The sequence below is a fragment of the Galeopterus variegatus genome, unplaced genomic scaffold (assembly GCF_000696425.1).
Source record: "Galeopterus variegatus unplaced genomic scaffold, G_variegatus-3.0.2 Scaffold2516, whole genome shotgun sequence".
NCBI lineage: Eukaryota > Metazoa > Chordata > Mammalia > Dermoptera > Cynocephalidae > Galeopterus > Galeopterus variegatus.
In genome coordinates this window covers 183,183-202,729 of record NW_007728627.1, presented here as the reverse complement: position 1 = coordinate 202,729, position 19,547 = coordinate 183,183, and the positions used below count along the sequence as shown (strand labels likewise).

Sequence of the window (19,547 nt, the reverse complement as noted above, 5' to 3'; positions counted from 1 at the left end):
CACCTACCTCTGTACCTGTACATAAGATAGGAATAAACTATCTTTTTGTTTTGTTTTGTTGTGTTTTTTTTTTTTTTTTTTTTTTTTTTTTTTTTTTTTTTTTTTTTTTTTTTTTTTTTTTTTTTTTGTGTGTGTGTGTGTGTGTGTGTTTTTAGTGATCGGTAAGGGGATCGTAACCCTTGGCTTGGCGTCGACTGCACCGCGCTCAGCCAGTGAGTGCACTGGCCATACCTATATAGGATCCGAACCCGCGGTCTCGGCGCTCCCAGCGCCGCACTCTCCCGAGTGAGCCACGGGGTCAGCCCGGAATAAACTATCTTGATCGAGTCACTGTATTTTTGGTTTATTATGTTATAGCAGTTTAGCCTGTACCTTAACCAATAGAACCATGGATTTATGAGATGTACTTGCTCCTGATTTTAAAAAATAGGGCAAAACGAAATTTTGTAGGTAGAATCATATTTCAGATACACTAAAATATAACTATTTTAAGAGAATTCTATTGTAAATTCTTCAGTAAAAGAATGGGGCAACTCTAATATCCCTTAGAGAAACTCTGGATTCTCATTTGTCAAGTTTCCTTGAAGCAGTGGTTACTCTGATCTTTCTCTAATAAGCAGAAGGTGATTTACAGAAGGTGATGCAGGGAGTCTTGGTTGTAGTTTTTGTGTCAGGCCAAAAGCTCTTCCTTCACTTTCAGAAGGATCAGGTTTGTTGTCCTCCCCACATCCCCACCCCCTGACTGAGGATGAGGTTAGCAGGACATAGCCTTGAATCAGGTAGAAGTCATATAACCAATTATTATGCTTACATTGATAATTTTCTCATTTAGAGCAATCAATGATCTAATTATCAGCACTTTAGTTAAAGTGTAACACTGAGCTGATATCTATTACCTTCTGGGTTGCATTGGAATTTCACCCAGATTGGCTGAAAGTGGGACAGTTGGTCTGACCAGAAAGACTAAAATTTTAATCAGGTAACCTGGAAAATTATCTTTCATTCTTTTTCTTTTACCCACTGCTACTGCACAAAAGAAAGAAAAATATTTTATTAATGAAGATGAAGTTCTCCATTTGGAATAGTCATGGAAGGAGAAAAGAAATTTAAGTTAACCTAATACCATCAGAGAGAAGGAGGAGGGGACTGTTGTTCCTGAACCTTTCAGCAGCCCCCTTCAGCCTTTGGTCCCAGATCTACATGGCTGCTCCCACAAGGTCCCTCATTCTGCCCCAACTGGCCACTAGTAACAGGCAGGTAGGCAGGTAGGCAGGTTGGCATCTCCATTAATGTCTTTCCCAGACCAATTTAATACAGGTTGGGTATTCTTATTTACAGAGAGAAAGAGAAAGGGAAAAAGTAGATAACGGACTGTCTCCAAAAGACCTCTTGGGGCCCAGAGGCCCTTTCTTTTGGACAGGATAGCCAATCTCATGAAAGCCTTTGGGAACACTGTTTTCGTCAAAGGCTTTCCTTCCCTCCCTACCCCTCATCCTGCTCCACCCCCACCAGCATGGACCACTTTCCAGACAAGGCATCACTTGATGCCCCTGAGTTTTTACTCATCTGTGCACCCACCCTGAAGGAAAGGAAGAGAGAAAAGGGCTAATATCTATTGAGCATCTTCTACGAGCCAGGCCATTCGGACCTCACCATAGCCTTTGGGATAGGAGCCTCCTCTACTTTGCAGGTAAGAAACAGACTCAGAGATAGTAACTAACTTGTGGAATATACTATAAAGCAAATATACCTCACAGGGCCTGGTTTTCCAAAGTCTTGCAGTTTCAAATACTGACTTTGTGGAGGACTGTAAATTTTCCTCAGGCTATAAGTCTCTGGTGTAAGATAAAGATTTGTGGCACGGCAAGGTTGCTGGCTCAAGGACAGACAGGTTACTGCTTGAAATGTAAAGATACTGGAAAATTGGAGAGGGAGAAGGAATGTTTGCTAAGATCAAGCTTTTGTTAATTGCCTTACTGGAATGTCATCTGGCTTGTTTCACTGAAAGTTACCAGCCTATATTGTTAAACTATAACCCCACCTTTGTTCTCTTCTTATAACTTCCTGGTCTGGAAAATAATTGCAGGAAGAGAACACCAATTCGGCATTAATTTTCCCAAGGAAGGGATGCCTCTTTCTGGAGGGTCCCAGGAAAGGTAACCACTTCGGGGCTTCTCACTGCTCAGAAGAGATGGGCTTTGAGTAATCCTTTGCATCTCCGTTACCCAGGGGAAGTGGGGTGACAAATCCGTGGGGGGCAAAGCAACACAAAGCAACACTATCCGCCCACTGTCACACTGCCAAAAAGCGGTAAAGCTAGGGTCTGAATCAACCCAGTTGGGGTCCAAAACCTACACACTTCCCACAATATTCAGCTGCCTCTCAGCCCAGAATGCCCTTTCTCATCTTTTCAGTGTGGAGAAATCCTACCCAAACAAGAAGGTCCAGCTCGAGTGTCACCTCTTCTAAATCTTCCCAAAATTCTCCTAAGAGGACTGCCTCTCCCTCATGCCCTTGCTGTCCTTTCTAAGCACCTCTTTCATGGTACTTTGGGTACCTAAGCCCTCCTGCATCCCCAAAAGCCAGAGGAGGCTCTTATGCCACTGCCACAGGTTGACCCTGGGCTGAACTTCGGTGCAGACTTTCGGTTTCCCTTCTTAGTTTGTGATCTTGCTGGGGGGTAGGGATCATGTCAACATCTTTGTAACTCCACAGCCCATAGTAAACACATGAGGGAGCATGGTGGAGTGGTTTCAAGCATGGATGTTTTAGTCTGCATTAAAATCCTGGGTTTTCCACTTCCTTGCTATGAGTCATTGGGCAAATTACTCATTCCTCTCTAAGCAAATGGGAATAACAGTAAGTGTGAAGAAATGAGATAATATATGTAGAACACTTAGGACAGTTCCTCACAATATAATAGATGCTGAAAAAAAGTTAGTGGATATTAATTATAATAGAAACGTTCCTAAATCACAATGAGCATTTATTGGCTTGTCAACCATCCCTTCCTTTGGAGTTCTCCATACTTCCATTTTATGCAGCTCACATTTCGTCATAGCTCAAAGAACCCATCCTCACTCCAGACACCCAGAGACTTAAGCCAGGCCAAGCATAGAGCCCCATTAGCCTGGCAGTGGTGATTGGTCCAAGGCCAGTCATGTGACCCAAGCAGGCCCAATCAGAGTCCTCTCTGCGTTTGATATAAAGAAATTGGGAGAGAGTTCTTTGCAGACATGAAGTAGAAATGAGGATGGGTGAATGGAGAGAGAATGAGTCTAGAATGATTGAATTCCCAGTTCTAGCTCTGAGACTCTGCATTCCATTCTGGGAGCTTCTCCCCTTGCCTTCTTACTATGTGAGTGAAATACAACATTTCAAAAAGTTTGTGGAAAAATAGAATTAAGGGCCGACCCCGTGGCTCACTCAGGAGAGTGCGCCGCGGGTTCGGATCCTATATAGGGATGGCCGGTGCACTCACTGGCTGAGCGCGGTGCAGACCACACCGTGCCGAGGGTTGTGATCCCCTTACCGGTCACAAAAAGGGGGAAAAAAAAGAAAAATAGAATTAAAAGATAATACAGGTTGGCCCGTTAGCTCAGTTGGCTAGAGCATGGTGTTATAACACCAGAGCCAAAGGTTTGGATCCCCATACTGGCGAGCTGATGAAAAAATGAAATAAAAAATAAATTTTTTAAACTAAAAAAGCAAAATAAAACCCCCACCAATCTTTTCATGAACTTTTTGAAGGCCCTTCATAACAACAGGTAACATTTATTGGGAGCTTACTTTACTTTACAAGTATATTAGACACTGTCATGAGAGCTTTGCATGTATTAACTCATTTAATATTCACAACAAACTTATGAAGAAGGGACGATTATTAACATCACTATTCCCATTTTATAGCTTAAGAAACTGAGGCACAGAGTGGTTACATTAACTTGCTTAAGATCACATAGCGAAATGGCAGAACCTGGATTTGCACCCAGGTAGTATAGCTCTAGAACCCACAATCTTAACCACTTCACTACATTGCCTTGCAAACTCTATTTGCAAGTTTAAGTCTGTTTTTTATGTCTTGCAATGGAAAGAGACCCTCTCTCCCCTACGTTACCTGTAGAGGTCTCAGCTCCCAGTGGCTTCTCCTCTTCTGGCCAACCTCCACTCTCTGACCCCTGGAAAGAAAACTCTTCCAGGCTGGAAAGGGACTGCAGCTCCTTCGGGGGTGTTCTGCAAGGGGTGCTGTTGGTGCTGATGACGGCGGACACGCGGAGCGGCACCGACACCGCAAAGGGCTCCGAGATGTTCAGCGCCTTGCGCTGGTGACGCGGCGAGGGCTCCATCTGGAAGAGGCTGCTGGTAAAGACGGATTTGCTGGGGCTGTCGTTCGAGGTATAGAACATACCCAGCATCTTCGGGGCTGTCTGCTCGCTCTCGGGATCCTCGAGAGGCCGGAACACCTTCAGCTGCTCGGGTGGGGGCCGGGCCTGAGCGCCCTGGAGCTGGCTTCGGTCACTGCTCACATCACAGCCCCCCTCGGCCCCCGCCGGCGTCCCCTCTTGGCCCCATTCGCCCTCCTGCTTGCTGAGGTCACATGAGCTGCCAGTGCTGGTCGAGTGCATTTTTGTTGCCGGAATGAAAAATCCGCCAGTGGTGACCGTTCGATTAAAATTTCCTTTGGTTTCTTTTCCTAGTGAAAAAGAACAAACACACGGTCAGCAGCCGGGGCACTCACACACGGCTCGGCCTTCCGTAAGGACAGGCACACAACATTTGAATACTGGAAAGGCACGGCATCCTACTGAGGGCGTGCCATCCTAGTTAAGACTAGTATACAGCGTTTGGTTGACAAGGGAGAAAGCATTTTCTCGTGTGCACAGAATTTCTGCATGATACTCTCATAATACCGTTTTTTGTTGTGCCATATCCATCAGTTCTGAACTCTGCAGGAAGAGTAGTTTCCAAAAGCCCACTGCTAAGATTGCCACGCGGAGCGATCGTCTACCAGGCGTTAAACGAAGATCATGAAAAAATAGAGACAGGAGGAGGCAGAATGATATTGGCTCAAAATGAAGACAGAAGGGCAAAATGACGGAATCCTGTTTTCTTCTTCTTTTTTTATTTTTTAAAAGATGACTGGTAAGCGGATCTTAACCTTTGGCTTCGTGTTGTCAGCACCACGCTCAGCCAGTGAGCTAACTGGCCATCCCTATATAGGGATCCAGACCCATGGCCTTGGTGTTATCAGCACCACACTCTCCGGAGTGAGCCACAGGCTAGCCCTCTGTTTTATTTTAAAACTTTAAAGCTCATTGTTTTAATTGTTTTCTGGCGGATGAATTCAGATAGAGATTTGATTTCCCAGCAAGGAAACAAATGCTGTTCTCAGCTAGACCTATTCCTCTTTTTCTAGGCTTCTTCCTTTTGATTCAGAGGATGAGAAACTAGAAATTAACTAAATTAACTAAATATGAGAACACACAGTTGTGAGGAGTGCGTTCTTTCACTGACTAAGAAGTGAAGGTGAAGAAGAGAAAAGTCTGAATGAGAAATAAATCAGCTTGGAATGACACATGATTTGCCAGGGATCTGGAAAATAATTTCTAACTTGGTACTAAGCACTATGCTGGGCATCTTACTTGACCATATGTTTAAAATTCTTATGGCCATCCTGTACGGGAAGTGTAATTATCTCCTTTATCATATGAGGAAACTGAGATTCAGAGGTTAAATTACCTGCCCAACACCCATGTAAGTCAGATATATAATGATCTATATTTCAAAATGTTAAATCTTGCGAAACTTGGTAAAAACTGTCCTAAGAGTTTTTAAAATCAAAGCAAATGGATGAATATAAAAGTGAGAAAATGCAAAAAGTATCCAGTCAGCTTAAGAAGATCTCACTAAGTATTTTACTAGTTTTTTAAAAGTCGTTCTAAAGATCTCCTTTTTGTTTCAGGCTGCTTTATTTATCAAAGAGAAAAATGTCTTGTATTAAAGGGATAATTAGGGGAGTTTAAACAGTCTGCTGACAGGGAAGACCTTTGCCTTGTAACTTATAGCTGTGTTTGTTGGCTGCTTAACAGAAATAGAAGAGAGAGATATAGGCAAGCCAGCCCTTAAGTCTAGAGCTGTGAGAAAAAATGTGGTTACATGTTCTTTTGGTGATGGTTGTCACCTCATGTGCAAATGTACACACATCTGCTCCAACAAAGGATACTGTAGTCTGGACACGCCTGACACATAGCTGATGCCTAATCAGTGTTTATTGGTAATGAACGAACGGATGAAGGAATAACCCAGCAACTCAAAATCATGACTTGACAAGCACTATGAAGCTAATGCCTATGGAAACACCCCAATTCAAGAAATGTAAGTATCTAGGCATAAAACCATGAGGCATAAACCAATGCTTGACTCTTCTTTCTGACTTGACTTCTCTTTGCCCAAGGGGGAAACCTTTTCTGACTTAGTTTTCAGGTGTTGACCTTTCACCTGGTTCGGGTTTGAGTGAAAAGTAGTTGTGGTCTCCAGATGTGGCCAAAGAAAGACTGGAGAAAAAGGAAGGCTCTGTAGGCCCAGCCCTGTGGTAGAGTAGGCGAAATTATGGTGAGGGCTATGGGAGCCTCTTGAGTTTGGGAAGGGTCAAGGAGGGATTTGGGACTGTGTGATTGTGTGTGATCGTGACTGCAGATGAGCAGGCATGGCAGCTTGTAAATAGGCAAGTGTGGTGTGATCTCCAGTCTCCCAGTTGTAATCCCCAGCTCAGAAACTAATTGTAAAATCTCACCTTCCACAGGCACTGAACACAATGAGTCCATGCTTTTAGCTGGCCGGATAGCAGCTTTTTCCACTAAAGACAATAGAAAAAAAAACATCTCTGATGAATGCGTATTAAGTGAAGCATTCAGAACAGTAATAGGTCAGGCTATAAATACACAACTGAAATTTCTTTAGGAAAGTTTTCAAGTATCGATAATTTATCCCCTTGGAAAACGTTCCCCCACTCCACCCTAGATGTCCCTCCTTTCTTAATGAGAGTGGTCTTATAAAAACAGGGCATTTGTAGATCCAAGTTTTAAAAATACCTTACAGACAAAGGTAAACTACAATTTTGTCAAATAGCTATTAGCAAATGAGGAGCCCTGAACACAACATTGTTGTACAAAAAGCATTCAAGGATAAATCCATGGGATATAATCCATGGGGTTCCAGGCAACCCCTCCTATTTGATAGGCCAGAATCATAGCTGGCACCATATCCCTCAGTACCCAGGAATTTGGTACAACAGCTGAGAGAGCCCGGGGAACTAGAGTCACCTCTCTCCCAGGTGCAGCTCTGCTCCTTGAAGTCTGCAAACTGGTTGCTCCCCCAGTGATCTCACCTACCAGCCTCACCCTGGAGCAGATCCCAACCAAACCTTTTTGAACACCTGCTATGTGCCTGGTGTACTCTAAGCATCTTTGTCAGCCGCCTTAGCAGGTTTTTGGAAAAGTGTGGCATAAATGAGTGAAAAAAAAATTTTTTTTTTTCTTTTTGTCTTTTTTCATGACCGGCAACGGATCGCAACCCTCAGTGTCGCGCCCGTACCGGACCGGGACCGGCAACGGGATCGCAACCCTCGGTGTTGCTCCCGCACCTCGCTCAGCCAGTGAGCGGCCGGTCTGTATGTGGGATCTGAACCCTCGGTGGGAGCGCTGCCGCGCTTCCCAAGCGGCGCACTGTAGCAGTGCGCCACCGGGCCGGCCCATAAATGAGTGAAAAATTTTTTCCAGGCGCAGTATTAGTTAGACATATTCAGAAATACCACCTCTTTTCAGGAAGCTGAATTGGCTGGAAAGTAATTCCTTCTAGGTCAAGTTTGCTAGGAGGGAAAAGAGGTCTTGGAAACTGATCAGGAACCCAGGACTAGCTGCCTTTATGGTAACTCTGGATTCAGACGGATCTGGGTTTGAACCCCAACTCTGCCAATTTGGGGCCATGTGACCTCAGATAAGCAGCTTAGCTTTTCTGAACTTCAGTTTTCCCATGTGTAAAATGAGGAAAAATAGAGCTGTTGTGAGGATTAAATGAATAATGACTATAGAGCACTTATGTTGTACTAACCTGAAACAGAGTGGTACTCAAAAAAGTATCTATTGTTTATTGTTGTTGTTGCTGTTCAGGATGGACCAGGACTCAGCAACAGAGGGGAGGATAGGAGATGTTTCTACAAGAAGCAGTTGGAGTTGGCCTAACCCAAACTGGGCTGTGACCCACACTTGTTTTGATCCCTCTTTTAAAGTTTTCTCCTTTTTCCCTCTTTGCTCCAAGCCCTGCCTCTTCTAGAAGGCTCTGAATTAGCTTAGCCCCTTAGCCTCCCCAGCTTGGGGCTTCTTTCTGACTGGGGTCCACTGTGGACCCCTCTCTTAGCTATTTTACTCACAGGTAAAGCACAGAACGACAATAGCCCTCTGGCTTTGATATTTCTCCACTCAGAGGAGTTCATTTTGGAGAGTTTCCTGAAGTCTTCCTCTGATAATATACAGAAAAGTTAAATGGAATCAACTCAAATACCAGTGTCTGGGAGGCTCCAAAGTTTATGTGTTCATTCAGGCAATACTTCATTGTTTCTTAGCCTTTATATCTTATCTCTGTTCAATTTTCTAATATGGTTAAACATCCCTTGCCCCTCCCACCCAAAAAACCACCCCAATACTATTCATGGTGAATCAATTTTTTTAATGCCCTTAGTTATGGAATTTTTAAACATATTATTCACTTATATTAATCCACTGTCTCCCCTTTATCACATGCATATATTTTTTTTTTTTTTTGGTGGCTGGCCAGTGTGGGGATCTGAACCTGAACCCTTGATGGTGGTGTTACAAGGCTGTGCTCTAATCAGCTAAGCTAACCGGCCAGCCTCACAAGTATATTTCAACAAAAAGTGAGCTCATGAGCCTCTTAGAGACCACACTGGTGGATTATGTGACAGGGTCTTGTGGCCTAGCTTTAGTCACAGGTTCCACTAGAGTTTTAAGCATATACCTATTGGTCTTTAGTTTCGAAGGTTCTCAACAATAAACACTCTTCTGGTAAAAAGCAGTCACTCAGGCAGTAGTCAAGGCCGCAGGGAGCCATCTGTATTGACACTGATTGTTCTTTAATGTCACTGCTGCATCCCCTCAAAGTTCAGCCAGTTTGGTGATCTATCTCTGATTAGATTGTTCACACAAGCGTAGACCAGTGGCTTACAACCTTGGCTGCACATTAGAATCACCTGGGGAGCTTTTTAAAAATTACCAATACTCAGACTTCGCCGCAGACTTCCTGAGGCAAAAATGCTGTGGGTGTGAACCCCTCTGTGGGCGATTCTGAGGTACAGCCATGCTGAGAAGCTCTGGCCAGGGACATCCCGTGCATTCTGAGTTTACCATCACTGGCTCCAGCTCCTGGGACATGATCCTTTTGAAAACCACATGGGGGTGGAAATCTTCCTAAGTCAAGATCAAAGCATTTGTTTCATTTTTGTTCATTTATTTTGTTCTGTTGTCTTTCAACTTTTCATTACTTGGTGAACCTCTTTCATTTCTGTATCACTGATTTTGTAACTAAAATTCTCTATTTAATGTGCTTAAGCAAATCTCTTATTGTAGATTAGGAGTTTCTTGTGAGGTAATCTTCCCCTCAAATTCTTTGAGAATCCTAATTTCTAATTTGTATCTGTTTTGCCATACCTGTGGCAACCTGTCCTCTTCACTTGGGCTATCTTTCCATTTTGTGGAAGCTGTGTTTCCTCACACAAGGAATATTATAGGTGCCTACCCAGCATTCATTTCCCTTTTCCCCTTCTCTTCTAGAAGTTCTTGTACTTCTCGGGTGCATCTCACTGCCATCCCATTCCTCAGTCCAGTGATTGGTTCAGTAGCCTAGGCCAAAGCCAATCAGCCCAAGGCACTCCCTTGGCCAAAGAGATTAATCCATGTGACTCAGTGAAGGCTGTTGAGATGGGGGGGAATTTGACAGGAACTTCTGGGAAAGAACAGTTCCTATCCTTAGGAGCAGGCTACCAGAAATGATGTTCTTTCTCCTTCCGGACATAGCGATTGTCAAAGGTAAAGCCTAGAACTACCATAGCCACTCTGCCATGGCAATGGAAGCCAGTCTGGGGATAAAGCTGACCCAAAGAGGCGGCACAGCGGAGGAAAACACAGAGACAAGGAGACAGAGCCTCTGTATCCAGCCACCCCTGAAGCCTTCCCTGTGTCTGGGTGTCCAGTTACAGAAGCCAATAAATTCCCTCATTGCACAAGTCAGTTGAATTGGATTTGCTTTTATTTACAGCCCAAATCATTGTTAACTGTGGCAATACACTGTGAAATCCCGCTTTACTCCAAGAGACAAACATGAAAATTTCTAACATCTGTACATACTGATTCTTAGTGTGTACTTATTACCAGGTTCGAGAAAAGTCTTTAAAAATGTTATCTTTTTTTTTTCAAACCAGGATCCATCAAAATTTTCTCATTGCCTTTGTACATTTACCTTTTATAACTTGTTTTCATAAGTATGGCCTCATTTTCATCATACTTTCATTCTATAACACTAAGATCATTGTGGAAAATGTCCCTGGTCTTCCCTTTCCTGACACAATATTCAGCTATATTGGTTATATTCCTCATTATATTGTGGTTCCTTTAATTCCTTCCTGCATCAATTTCTATTCATTACTCAGAAATAAGTCTCATGAGACAGCAACCCTACTTAAAAATCATGACCCTGGGTGAGAAGGGACAGATCTTCCTTATAGTAGAATTCCTATTAATAGAGAATCACCATTTGGCGAACACCACAGTAATAGCTGTTGCAGGCAAGAACCATTGATGGATGTTAAATTTCATGACAGACAGCACTTTAACCAAGTGATCAAAGTTATCTTCCCAAGTGGACCGGTCAGTTAGCTCGGTTGGTTAAGCAATAAGATATTGACATCATGTACCTCCTGATCTGACACACCGAGACAGGCACAGCATTACTTCTGTAGGATTCCCGCGAAAACTCACAACCTCAATCTAACCATGAGAAAACATCAGACAAACCCACACTGGGTATATTCTACAAAATAAATGGCCAGTACTCTCGCAGAATATCAAGGTCAGAAAGACTAAGGAACTGTCATAGATTAAGGGAGATTAACGAGACATGAAAACCAAATGCAATATGGGTTCTTGGATTGGATGCTGGATCAGAAAAAGGACATTAGCGGGACAAATATGACTAAGATCTATAAATTAATTAATAGTATTATATCAATTTTTTTGGCTTTGATAATTGTATTATAGCAACTTAAAATGTTAGCATTAGGGGAAGTTGCGTGAAAGATATATAGGATCTCCATGTACTATTTTCACAAATTTTCGTGATGCAAAAAAAAAAAAAAATTTTTTTTTAAGAAGATCCCCTGGTTAATTTATGAATTTCTCCTTCAGGGCTAGTGCATTTGACGTGATCAAACCAAAGATCAAAGCAAAGCTAGGAAAAAAAACATATGTACCATAAAACACAACTGCTGTTGATTCTTACCTGAGAGCCTTTGTCCTCTCACAAATACACTCCCATTTCTACTCAGTTTTGATTTGGAATCTGAACGTCCCAGGTTGAATATTGATTTCCACTTCTTTGATTTACTGGAAAGCTTCCTCCTAAAAGAGCCAAGCCATCAAGGTTAGTTTGTAAACTAGTCATTTCAAGGGGATTTTACATTAAAAAAGAATATTCCAATTATGTTCTCAGTTATGAATAGCTTGGATATCTCAGGAAATTCCTCTCTAAAATCCAGGTCGAGCCCGACTTTCACCCTGTCTGGGAATGCCCTAGATGACCAAGCCATGCTTTCATGAGTTACAGTAAAGACTATATTTCCCAGTGCAAGAGGCAAAAGGTATTATTAAAGGCAGGGGCAGGGGCAAGCAGAGGCAGGGGTCAGTGGGAGACTCAGAGGACACAAGTGACCACATAGTTCTGGGAACTCTGCTAGGAATTCTGGAAAGTACTTTAGTCCTGGGTTTTCAGATACCAATTTTTTTACAAGAGCAAATGCTAAAGAACCTAGACCTTGGCTGTGTTGTGCTCCCTGCACTGTGGCCACACTGCTGGGTCATCCACAGGTGAGGGGAGGGCTGGTGAAGCCTTCCATGGACCGAAAGGGTTGGATGAGAAAGCAGACCTGGGAAAGAGTCTGGCCTGGTGCTCTGGGGAGAGTTGCGGCCTGCCCGGTGTGGACTACGGTCACTGCAGAGAAACGCAGAGGCTTTGCCTCACACCAGGCTGCTCCATGGGAGGGGGAAAAAGAGAGCCCTAGGCTGGGCCAGGAGGGCCTGCCACCAGCAGGGGTCACCACAGAGACCTTGCCCTGCTGTGGCTCCACCCAGTTGTTAGACTTGATAAAGTTCCTGAGTGAAACCCTGCAACTTGTGGGTTCACAAAGGACCTTTTCTCTGTAGAGCTCTCCTAGAACATCCAGATCTCAAGCCCAGCATGTTTTTATGATCAGTTGAGATAGGTCTTCAGTGCTCTGTAGTTTCTTCTGGACTTGGCCTGGTTTATTTCAAGCACTTGGCCTTGACGTATATTTTATGGGGTGGCGTACCTTGGGGTATGGTGCAGCCCAGATATGGTTAAAAGCACAGAGAAAATGCACTTGATGGACCTTCCAAGTTACTCTTCTTCCTGATGCCTGGGTGGGAGTCTTATTCTTCAAGGATTGAGGGAGAGGAGCAGTGGGGCTCAGTCCCAAAGGGCACTATGCGTACACTCCAGGAAATGCAGGGGGTTCTCACCAGGTGAGTTCCAGGTGTGCCCATCCTACAGCATGCAGTGACTGGTGCCTCCTATGATCATGCGAGGAGGCAGCCCTCTTCCTGCTTCCCCGAAAGGAAACAGCCCTGACATCTGGGGAAGGACACTGACAAGAGCCTGTTTTCACATGTCTTTTCACTGACCAAACAGCGGAGATGACACGCTCCAATGACAAGATTGCCTTTTAGCCCCTTTCCCTGCCGTCTGCCTAGAATGTAGGGCTCCTGCTTCAATCTCTGCCTCCTTCTAGAGTGGGTACGAGTGGGGGTGGGTGGAGGCCAGGATTACAACAGAGGAAGTGCAAGGAGGAAATGAGGGAAGAAAACATCCTACCACTGAAAATGATGCTTGATTTGTCTGGGGAGGGGTGATGGCTCCGACAGGTTTGAGATGGGACAAGGAGGGCAGGAATGTGAGGCCCTACGAGCTGCTTGCCCAGAGCGCTCAGCCTACAGAGGCGTTATTTGTCAACTTGTCCTGCGTCATGAGATTCATCTTTTTGCTTTTTGTAATGTCACTTAGGGGTTGAGGATGGGGGGAGGGGTCAAGTTTTTGTTTTTAGTAAACTTCCTTTTGTAAACATCAAGCCTGTTATGTCTAAATTAAGGAGTAAGGGATTTTAGCCATGACTTGTGAAGTGATCCCCATCATGGTGCTTGGGGTCTCTGGTGGGAGATTGAGGGTCTTGATACCTTTGGGGCAGTGAGTGAAAGCATCCACTGCTAGTGCAAGAGAGTTGTGGAGACAGCTCCCTTCTCTTCTGCCATGCATCCCTACACCCCAACCTAGACCACACTCCCAACCCACGCTGCCATTGTGGCCCTGAGACTTACACAGACCTCTCCTCCTCTGTCCACCCCTGCCTCTCCCGCCGATCTCCCAGAATGTAAAAGAATGCCACTTACTTGTTGTCTGGTAACTCAAGGACGGTATGAAAGAGGGTGCCCATGGGAGGGACAATCTCAGGCAGGCTATTCTCTCTCCTTTCCTTCCGAGCAGGATGGTTAGTAGCCAGGCTGCGGGCCTGAGCTTCCTCCAGGCTCACCAACTTCATGGGCAGGGAGAGGGCTGGCAAGGTCAGGCTTTTCATGATGGGCCGGCTTTCTGTAAAGGAAAGAGCACAGCTGAGTCCTGGAGGAGGCACAGGGCCCGGTTCAGCTAGATACCCCATCCACGGCCCCTCCGTTCCTGCTCTCCTCATGGGTGGCTGAGTGCCATCTGTGGCTTCTCTTGGGCATGGTGGGGCCTGGGCTGAGGCTGACAACTCTCCTGGCCAGACGAGCCAGAGGATAAAGAGGGCTTCAGGAGGTAACTTCTCTTTCTGTACTTTTCGGAGGGGGACTGTTTGTTAGTTCATTCATTCATTCACATAACAAACATTTATTGAGCACCTACTATGAACCAAAGTAACAACAATGAGCCTTTAGTCCTGAAAACTCTTTGTTTTGGAAGCAGAGCTTCGGCCACATGGGAATGTATCTCCAGTCACAGAGGTAGCCTAACAGCTAGGGCAGGAGACTACCCCTCCTCCCCACAGCTACAGAACACATGCTTTAAGGCAATTTAAGGTTGGAGCCTCTACTTTCCCTAGATCACCTGTGCTTACATCTCTGCAATAAAGAGACACTTTCCAGCCTATACTATTCCCTAAAAGATATGTGGCCTTTTACTCACTCCTCAGTTGTCTTCTATTGTATGTAGCTAATCCTTTCTGACTCTATGGTATTTTTTAGGGTTCGAAGTGATGATGACAATTGGTGATGACAGGGTTATCTCTTTTCTCCAAGTCAGTGCTTCTCAACTCGAGGCGATTTTGCATACCACCCCCCATCACAGCCAGGGATAGATAGACCAGGCAATGTCTGGAGACATTTTTGATTGTTGCAAACGTGTATAGGAGTGCTACTGGCATCTAGTGGGTAGAGGCCAGGGATGTTGCTAAATGTCCTGCAATATACAGAACAGTGCCCCATGACAAGCATGGTCTCAACAGTATTGAGATTGAGAAACTCTGATCTAAATTAAAAAGTCTACGTTTGCTTCTATTTAGTTTTTGGTGGCCTTCCCAGTTTTGTGTGACTTCTCAAGTTGTGAAGAGACTAGAGAATAACTTGGACCAACTGAGACTAAGAAATCACTTTTGGCATAGGACTCATCTTATTTTCAGAAAGCAGCTTGACGGCACTATTTCTCTTTGTAGAGCATGACCTTCTCTGGGTGGAAGGAAATAAAGCCACTAAAAAAGGGCCTCGTAGAAAACAGAGACAGTGTGTGACAGTGGGCTTCTTCAGGGAGGATAAGCATGGCAGCCATTCAGCAGGACTGCAGTTAAATACGAGGGTACACCAAAAAGTTCACGGAAAAATAGATTTAAAAGACAATACAAATCTTTCCATGAACTTTTTGAAGTACCCTTGTACATCCTGTGATTATGAAAACTTTTCAGGTGAAGTTTGCAAGTTTAACCCAATTTTCTGATTTAATCCAAAGGAGGTTAAAAATATTTAAATTTAATTTACTTTCCATATTTATTCATAGATTCTTGATTATTTATGACTTTTTATTATTTGTTTACTTACTTAAAAAAATCCAATCACTCTGGGAGCTACCGGAACAATGAGAAGAATATAAACTGCAGGGTCAGGAGACGTGGGTTTAGCACCCACCTCTCATTTCCAGGCTTCAGAGGAAGCCTGGCATTCAGGCCTATTCATCTCTGCTTAGATGCATAGCAGGCATCTCTAACTTTACATTTCATAGCAGAGCTTGTGATCTGTGCTTCCACCTCTGCACTGGTACCTCCTCTCAGCTTCTGCATGTCAGTAAACGGCACCATGGGCCAACCAATTGCATAAGCCAAAATCTGGAGTAGCTATTTTTCATTCATTCCCTTGTTTGATGCATCCCTCCCACACACACAGCCTATAAGCAAGTCTTAAAACTCTACCTGAAAAATATATTGTGAATCCAGCCACTTTCCTCCTTCCCACTGCTGACCCTAGTACAGGCCACCATGATTTCCCATCTGATTCCTGCCATAGCCCCTTAACTGGTATCCCTGCTTCCAGCCTTGCTCCTTTTCAGACTCTCCTCCACACAGCAGCCAGAGTGCTCAGATCCTGCACTTGCCTGTTCCAAATCCTCCAATGATTTTCCAAGGAACTGAGAACCAACCAAACTCAGCATAACCTATAAGGACCTTTCCTCTGCTTTCCCTCTCCTCTTGGCCTACGGACCCAGTGATCTACAAAAATATACAGTAAAAATTGTTCACTCCCTTTATATATGTGTACATTTGTAAATCATACATACACAGTGCTGTATTAGTATTGCGTATGATAGAAATATATATGAAACAATAGAAATTACGAATTATAACACAAAAATAAATGAAAAAGAAATCCTAATAGTTCCTTCTAACACCAACTTCAGTACTTTGGTCTTTGGTACTCCCTAGAATGGGACACCTCATGTTGGAGACCACATTTATTTATTTATTTATTTATTTGTCTTTTTGTCTTTTTTCGTGACTGGCAACGGATTGCAACCCTCAGTGTCGCGCCCGTACCGGACCGGGACCGGCAACGGGATCGCAACCCTCGGTGTTGCTCCCGCTCCTCGCTCAGCCAGTGAGCGGCCGGTCTGCATGTGGGATCCGACCCCTCAGCGGGAGCGCCGCCGCGCCTCCCAAGCGGCTCACTGTAGCAGTGCGCCACCAGGCCGGCCCCGGAGACCACATTTATTCCAGCCACTCTGGCCTACTTTCTGCCACACTTCGAGGCTATTTCCACCTCAGGGCTTTTACACTCGCTGTTCTCTGTCTTTGGAATATTTATCTCCCAGATCCTAACATGACTGGTACCCCCTGTCATTCAGGTCTCAGTTCAAGGATCACTTCCTCAAAGACCATGACTACCGGGTCCCAAAACAAACCTTCATGTCACTGACATTGCATCCATTTGCTGTATTTTCTTCTTGGTATTTATTGTCTTCAAAGTGGTAATATATTTATTTGTAAACTTATATATTGCTTGTCTTCTCAACCAGACCATAGCTGTGTGCAGGGCCTTTTTTGCACAGATGTGTCCTCAGTGTCTAGAACAGTGCCTGGTACATAGGAGGTACTCAATACACATTTTTTTTTTAATGAGTCTTGGAAATATCACAGTCTCTCTGGCCTCAGTGCTCTCATCTGTCAAATGAAGGTATTGGATTCTATGACTTCTGCTATGGTGTGAATGTTTGTGTCCCCCCAAATTCATGTTAAAACTTAATCCCCAGTGCAATAGTATTAAGGGGGGGGAGGGCCTTTAGGAGGTGATTAGGTCATAAGGGCAGAGCATTCATGAGGGGGATTAGTGCCCTTATGAAAAAGGCCTGAAAGAGCTTGTTTATCCTTCCACCACATGAGTGCATGGCAAGAAGGTGACTTCTATGAGAAAGCAGTCTCTCGGGCCGAGACCGTGGCGCACTCGGGACAGTGCGGCGCTGGGAGTGCAGCAGCGTTCCCGCCGCAGGTTCGGATCCTATATAGGGATGACCGGTGCGCTCACAGCGCTCACTGGCTGAGCGCGGTGCGGCCAGTCTCAAAAAGGACAAAAAAAGAAAGCAGTCTCTCAGCAGGCACCAAATTTGCTGGCAACTTGATCTTGGACCTCCCAGTCTCCAGAACTGTGAAAAATAAATTTCTGTTGTTTATAAGCTAACTAGTTTGTGGTATTTCATTGTAGCCGCCCAAATGGACTGTGACAACTTCTAAAACCTTTTCAGTTTGAAATAGAACCTTGTCCAAATCTAAAATTCCAGAGGGTATGACTTATTTCATTTTATGTAAATATTAAGTATGGTGCCTTACCAAGGTCATTAACAATTCATAACAAGAACCTTTAAATAAAATGCATTTGAATAATACACATTGGAGGCAATCAAGAGTTAAAGGCTCAGTAATCTGTGTTTTCACAGGCCCTCAGGTAATTTTGATGCATGCTAATGATGGAAAACCACTCTTATATACAAATGGTCATCACCAGGCTTCTTGATCAGCTAGACTTCTGGTTTTTACAAATTAGGCTCATAGGAGTGACCAATTCAGTCTTAGGGTTCATTATGTCATTATGAGATGCCCATAAACACACAAACACACACTCATATTTGTATATCTACTGCCTGGTGCAGTGCGGAACAAAGTAAGCACTCAAGAAATGCTTGCAAAGAGAATATGAACACACTGCCACTTAACTCATTCACTTAAGACTTCAAGGTGAAGGAACAAGGATCTTCTAAAACATCATAGTAAAAGTAAAGATGAAATCTAATAGTTAAGGAGAACATTGCCAGTGTCTTTAGATAATAGCTCAAAGAGTTTAAGAATTCACTAAAACCAGTAGAACATTATATGTTTTATTCCACCATGCCACATTCATGGAATGGGCCATGTATGCAACCAATCATAAACATGCTAAAGCCACATGCAGACACACCATACCCTCACTGCACACATACAGATGTATACATATGCACAATCCCCAGATGCTGAAACACAGTAGTCAGCACACACACACACACACAGCCAACGCTCAGAGCTAGAACCAAGCCCACTCGCATTTATTCCTGGGCCCCATGACCAGGACAAGAAGGATAGTCTGGTGGGATATATGCCAGAAGGAATAATTACCGTCATTCTCCAGAGACCCAGGTGCACCATTGTTAAAGATTTGATCCACATGATTCAATATGAACTCAATCACCACCTGCTGGACCCGGACTGCAAGGAAGGCTGCATCTCCATTGCAAGCAGTGGCTTCGATTTCTTTAGACCTAAACCATGGAAGAAATACTTTTAGTGAGTGAATCTGCCTTACAACCTGAAGCAGTAACTGGCCTTCTGTACAAGCCCCATCTCCAGTTTATAGGATATTTTAACTGTTTAAGACCAATTAAAGGGACTCACCAAAGGCTGTGAAGCCTAACACACTGAAAACATTTAAAATAGTTACCAGGAAATATACACTGCAAGACTATAAACACTATCCTGTGAATATACAGGAATTGATTTTTTTTTTCTTCATAGAATCCCCTTCCATCTCTATCCCATTATTCTATGGGACAGATCATCATTTTGGAAGTCATATGAAGCAAGCTGATTCAGGTTTTAGCCAGCTGTGACCCCACCAAAGCCCAGAAAAGCCAATGAGCCCCAAAGATGAAAAAGGCCTTTTCAAGAAATAGCAACATAGAGACCCATAACTTTAGCCACATTGTAGTTGTGGCCAGAAAATGCCTTTGGAACCCAGAGTTTCCAAGTTAGCAGGCAAAGAGTTTAGGCTATTAAAATCACCTTTAATTCATGGGTTATACAAATGACCTCTTAGCTACAGGTTTGTCTTAAAGGAGCTTCAGTTTTGAAGAATCCAATCTTCATTTCAATGGACGGGCTGCTTTGAGCCCACTGGGGTGGTGGGAAGGTGAGGTACGGTGGTTACCTGAGGAGGTTTGGAGCCCACACCAGGGCCAGGTTCCTGGCATGCATGTTGGTCTTGCTGCTGAAGGAGGCGATGTGGGCCAGGTGTCGAATCAAGTATTCCAAAGTCCTGTAACAGTTCATTTTTTTGACAAAGTAGGAAACTTCAGTGCCTGTGTGAAGCCTGACAGCTGGAGATAATTTCTGTTTGGAGTTTAGAGACTCTAAATATTTCTATCTTATG

General features: G+C 44.0%; 1 protein-coding gene across 1 annotated transcript in view; it reads right to left on the bottom strand.

Annotated features, from left to right (window-relative positions):
• The window catches only part of ARHGAP31 (Rho GTPase activating protein 31), a 113,065-nt gene that overhangs the window by 9,854 nt on the left and 83,664 nt on the right, over positions 1 to 19,547 (bottom strand). The window contains exons 5-10 of the mRNA XM_008582082.1: positions 19,326 to 19,433; positions 18,518 to 18,660; positions 13,749 to 13,947; positions 11,569 to 11,687; positions 6,794 to 6,856; positions 4,118 to 4,693 (exon numbers count right to left, since the gene is read on the bottom strand). Of these exons, the coding sequence (XP_008580304.1) occupies positions 4,118 to 4,693; positions 6,794 to 6,856; positions 11,569 to 11,687; positions 13,749 to 13,947; positions 18,518 to 18,660; positions 19,326 to 19,433 (1,208 nt within the window). The remainder of the gene's footprint in view (positions 1 to 4,117; positions 4,694 to 6,793; positions 6,857 to 11,568; positions 11,688 to 13,748; positions 13,948 to 18,517; positions 18,661 to 19,325; positions 19,434 to 19,547) is intronic.